The sequence below is a fragment of the Acinonyx jubatus genome, chromosome C1 (genome assembly GCF_027475565.1).
Source record: "Acinonyx jubatus isolate Ajub_Pintada_27869175 chromosome C1, VMU_Ajub_asm_v1.0, whole genome shotgun sequence".
In the NCBI taxonomy this organism is placed as follows: domain Eukaryota; kingdom Metazoa; phylum Chordata; class Mammalia; order Carnivora; family Felidae; genus Acinonyx; species Acinonyx jubatus.
This window is the reverse complement of record NC_069381.1, coordinates 207,205,159-207,208,622: the sequence shown is the minus strand read 5'-3', so window position 1 is coordinate 207,208,622 and position 3,464 is coordinate 207,205,159. Positions and strand designations below refer to the sequence as shown.

Below are 3,464 nucleotides of genomic sequence, written 5' to 3'. Positions count from 1 at the left end.
CTTGAACAACCAAGATTTTCTCACGGTTCTGGAGGCTGGAAAGTCTGAGACCGGGGTGTGTGGGTGGGTTCTGGTGAGAGCTCTATTTCGGACTGCAAACGACTACCTTCTTGCTGTGCCCTCACGTGGCAGAGAGAGACAGAGAATGCTGGAGTCTCTTCCTCTTCTTGTAAGGGAACGAATCCCGTCCTGAGGTCATACCCTCGGGACCTTGTCTGAACCTAATTACCTCCCAAAGATGCCACCTCCAAATACCATCACATTCGGAGCTCTGGCTTCAACACAGGGATGGGGGACACATAATTCAGTCCATAGCAACCGCCACTGGGGTCTTGCCTATTTGGGGACTGTAGACGTGGTCCTCACTTGTCGGGTTTTGTGTCATGCTCTCACCCCCCACAAATACACTTGCTGTTCCCATTCTGCCATTGTATTAGGTCCTCGTTGTTTTCCCCAATATCGCCGAGGTAGCTTCAGTTCTACCAACCAGGTAACTCTATGTTGCAGTCAAACATCCCCTCTCAAAAACCACCAGCCTGCAGCATTTGTGGCACGCCCGAGCCCCGCCAGCAACATCCGTGAGCTTTCAGCAAGTTACTTAACCTCTCTTGGCTGTTTCCCTTCTGTGCAATGGACATAACAACAGGGCGTCCTTCAAAACACGTAAGTTCTTAGAAGAATTCCTGGCTTTTAAGGGCAGTGTGAATGCTAGTCTTGTCATTGGTTATTTCCAAATACAGTCACATGTTCTGTACTTGGGACACCCTCAACAGCTTACTAGTTCCCATATATGTCTTCGACTTTCCAATGCTTCCTTTTTTTTTTGCCTTCTGCTTGAAATATCTGTCCCTAATCACTTCCACCTGTCAAAACCTCACTAATTCTTTAAAACACGCCCCCAAATGGCATCTCGAAGCTTTTCTGGTCCTTTACACTCATTCCCCATCCAACCCTCTGGACCCTCTCCTGCCACAACACACTACATCATGGCCTCTTGACTTGTTTATTATCCTGCCTTGTGTTGGTGGTTATTTGTGTATGACTAGATTGTCATCGGATAAGGGCATAATTATTTTTGTGCCTTTGATGGCCCCAGTCCATGGAGGAACATAATCAACGTTAGCTCGACGAAAATAACCCCAAGGATAAAACAAGATAAAGCAATAACAACTGGTCAGAGTTTGTTTTCGCCTTTTATTAAGTGATTTTTAGGCAAACATCTAGAAAGCTTCTATGGCCACAGAAAGGACACACCATTTATAGTAAATACAAAAAGGCTCAAAGTCTAGATAGAAAAATAGTGCAAAGAAGAAAGCCAAGCAGAAGTCACGATTGCTGAGCTCAATCATCAAGGTGTTCTCCATCTTTTTTCTTGGATGACATTGTAGAAAATGTCCACGTGACTGTCTTTTTAAGTTTATTTATTATTTATTCTGAGAGAGAGAGAGAGAGAGAGGATGAATCCCAACCAAACTCCACACCGTCAGTACAGTGCCTGATGCCGGGCTTGAACTCACAAAACTGTGAGATCATGACCTGAGCTGAAGTCAGACTGAGCCACCCAGGTGCCCCCTCCATGTGGCTATTTTTAAAACGGCAAAAGCTACCTCAACTCAGAGCACGAGAGCCGAGGGGGAAAGTACCAGAAAGTCCAGGATGCAGGGAGACAGCAGGAGCAGACAGGTGGGATGGAGGGAAGCCTTAGCCATGGGGACCAGCAGACGCCCCTCCCCCCGCCCCCCCAGCACCTGCGCCCCGCCCACCGCCCGCCTAGCTGCAGCACGGCTTCTTGCAACAGCACGTCTGCTGGCAGCAGCACGTCTGCTGACAACAGCCCTTCCCGCAGCCGCACGAGCCGCAGCCACACGAGCGGCGGCAGCAGCAGACCACGGGGACGCTGCAGCAGCCCCCGCAGCAGCCGCAGCAGCAGGGACAGCAGCTGGAGCAGCAGCCCACCCGGTAGCACCTGCAGGTGGTGCAGCTGCCGCAGCCGCCGCCGCAGCCGCCGCAGCCGCCGCCGCAGCCACCGCAGCCACTACCGCAGCCACCGCCGCAGCCGCCGCAGCCACCGCAACTTCCGCAGCCACAGCACCCCATGGTGTCGGCAGAGAGGACTCAGGAGAGGGGAGGAGGGAGACTCAGGAGGTGAGGGAGGTCTGGTGCCGCCTCCTGCTGGGGGAGGGGCTTATATATCAATACCCCCCTTATTTTTTAGCCCAGTTTCCATGGAAGGACCTCACAAGACCTTTTCTTTACTTCCTTCCTGAGGTCCCTTGCCACATAACACTGCTATTTTTAGCACAGCAGCCTCCTTAGTAAACTTTGAGTTTTCTGTTATGAATGAAATAGCTGTGTGTTGCCTCTTGAGGCCACAACTAGAAAAATGATAGCCACGCTGTAGGAAAGAAGTCGTTCCAGGCCCCCGACCATGATGCCTGTATGACAGACAGGAGCCATCGGAGACCTTTCTGGAGGCTCCCTGCACACAGCAGGGCTTCTCCGGGATGCCCAGCCACCAAAATGGAGGGCGGGAACGGTCCTCACGTCCTCCTGGTTGATGAGAAGCAGATCATGGGAGGGCATTTTAAGTAAGCTTATAAAAGAGGTGTCACTTATAAATCCAGGGACACCAACATTCTGGGGGAAGTGCAGGCCTGCCAAAGGCAAAGCCAGGCTGTGTCTGATCCAGAAGCCACCGCATAAGCCCCAAGACAGACCGTGGCGGTTTCCTCCTCTGTGCCCCCTCTAGAGTGGCTGGACTAGCCAGGCAGGCCTCAGTCCTCAAGTCAGTCCAGCAAGAACATGCCTCTGTGGACGCCTCATCACATCCACAGGCTCCCTGGAATCAGAGACGGAGCCGGACAGAGACCAGTCATTTCAAATCAACATTCCCAGGCCCCGGTGGGTCTGAAACACGGGACTGAACCCAGGTCCTCAACAGGAGAGAGGTGCCAAGAGAAAGCCAGCCACCCGATGAAACCTTTCTTATTTTTGTTTGCTCAATTTTTTTAGTTGTTTTATTTTTTTTTAATGTTCATTTAGTTTTTAGAGAGAGAGAGGCAGGAGGGGCACAGAGAAAGAGAGACAAAGTGTGAATGGGGGAGGGGCAGAGAGAGGGAGACACAGAATCTGAAACAGGCTCCAGGCTCTGAGCTGTCAGCCCAGCGCCTGACTCGGGGCTCGAACTCACAGACCGCAAGATCGTGACCTGAGCCGAAGTAGGATGCTTAACCGGCTGAGCCACCCAGGTGCCCCTAATTGTTTTATTTATTTTTGAGAAAGAGAGAGAGAGAGAGCAGGGGAGGGGCAGAGGGAGAGAGAAGGATCTGAAGGGGACTTGTGCTGACAGCAGAGAGCCTGAGGTGGGGCTCCAACTCACAAACCATGAGATCATGACCTGAGCAGAAGTCCTAGGCTTAACCGACGGAGCCACCCAGGCGCCCCTGTTTTCTCAATTATTTAAC

At 51.8% G+C, this 3,464-nt stretch overlaps 1 protein-coding gene across 1 annotated transcript; it reads right to left on the bottom strand.

The window, feature by feature from the left end:
• Positions 1-1,770: 1,770 nt before the first annotated feature.
• LOC113598312 (small cysteine and glycine repeat-containing protein 7-like) lies at positions 1,771-2,097 on the bottom strand. The gene has a single exon (XM_027056325.1). The coding sequence runs from the start codon at positions 2,095-2,097 to the stop codon at positions 1,771-1,773; it is 327 nt and encodes a 108-aa protein (XP_026912126.1).
• Between the last annotated feature and the right edge of the window lie 1,367 nt (positions 2,098-3,464).

Excerpts from the sequence above, each read along its gene's own strand:
- LOC113598312 (XM_027056325.1), bottom strand. The coding sequence starts at position 2,097 with ATGGGGTGCTGTGGCTGCGGAAGTTGCGGTGGCTGCGGCGGCTGCGGC.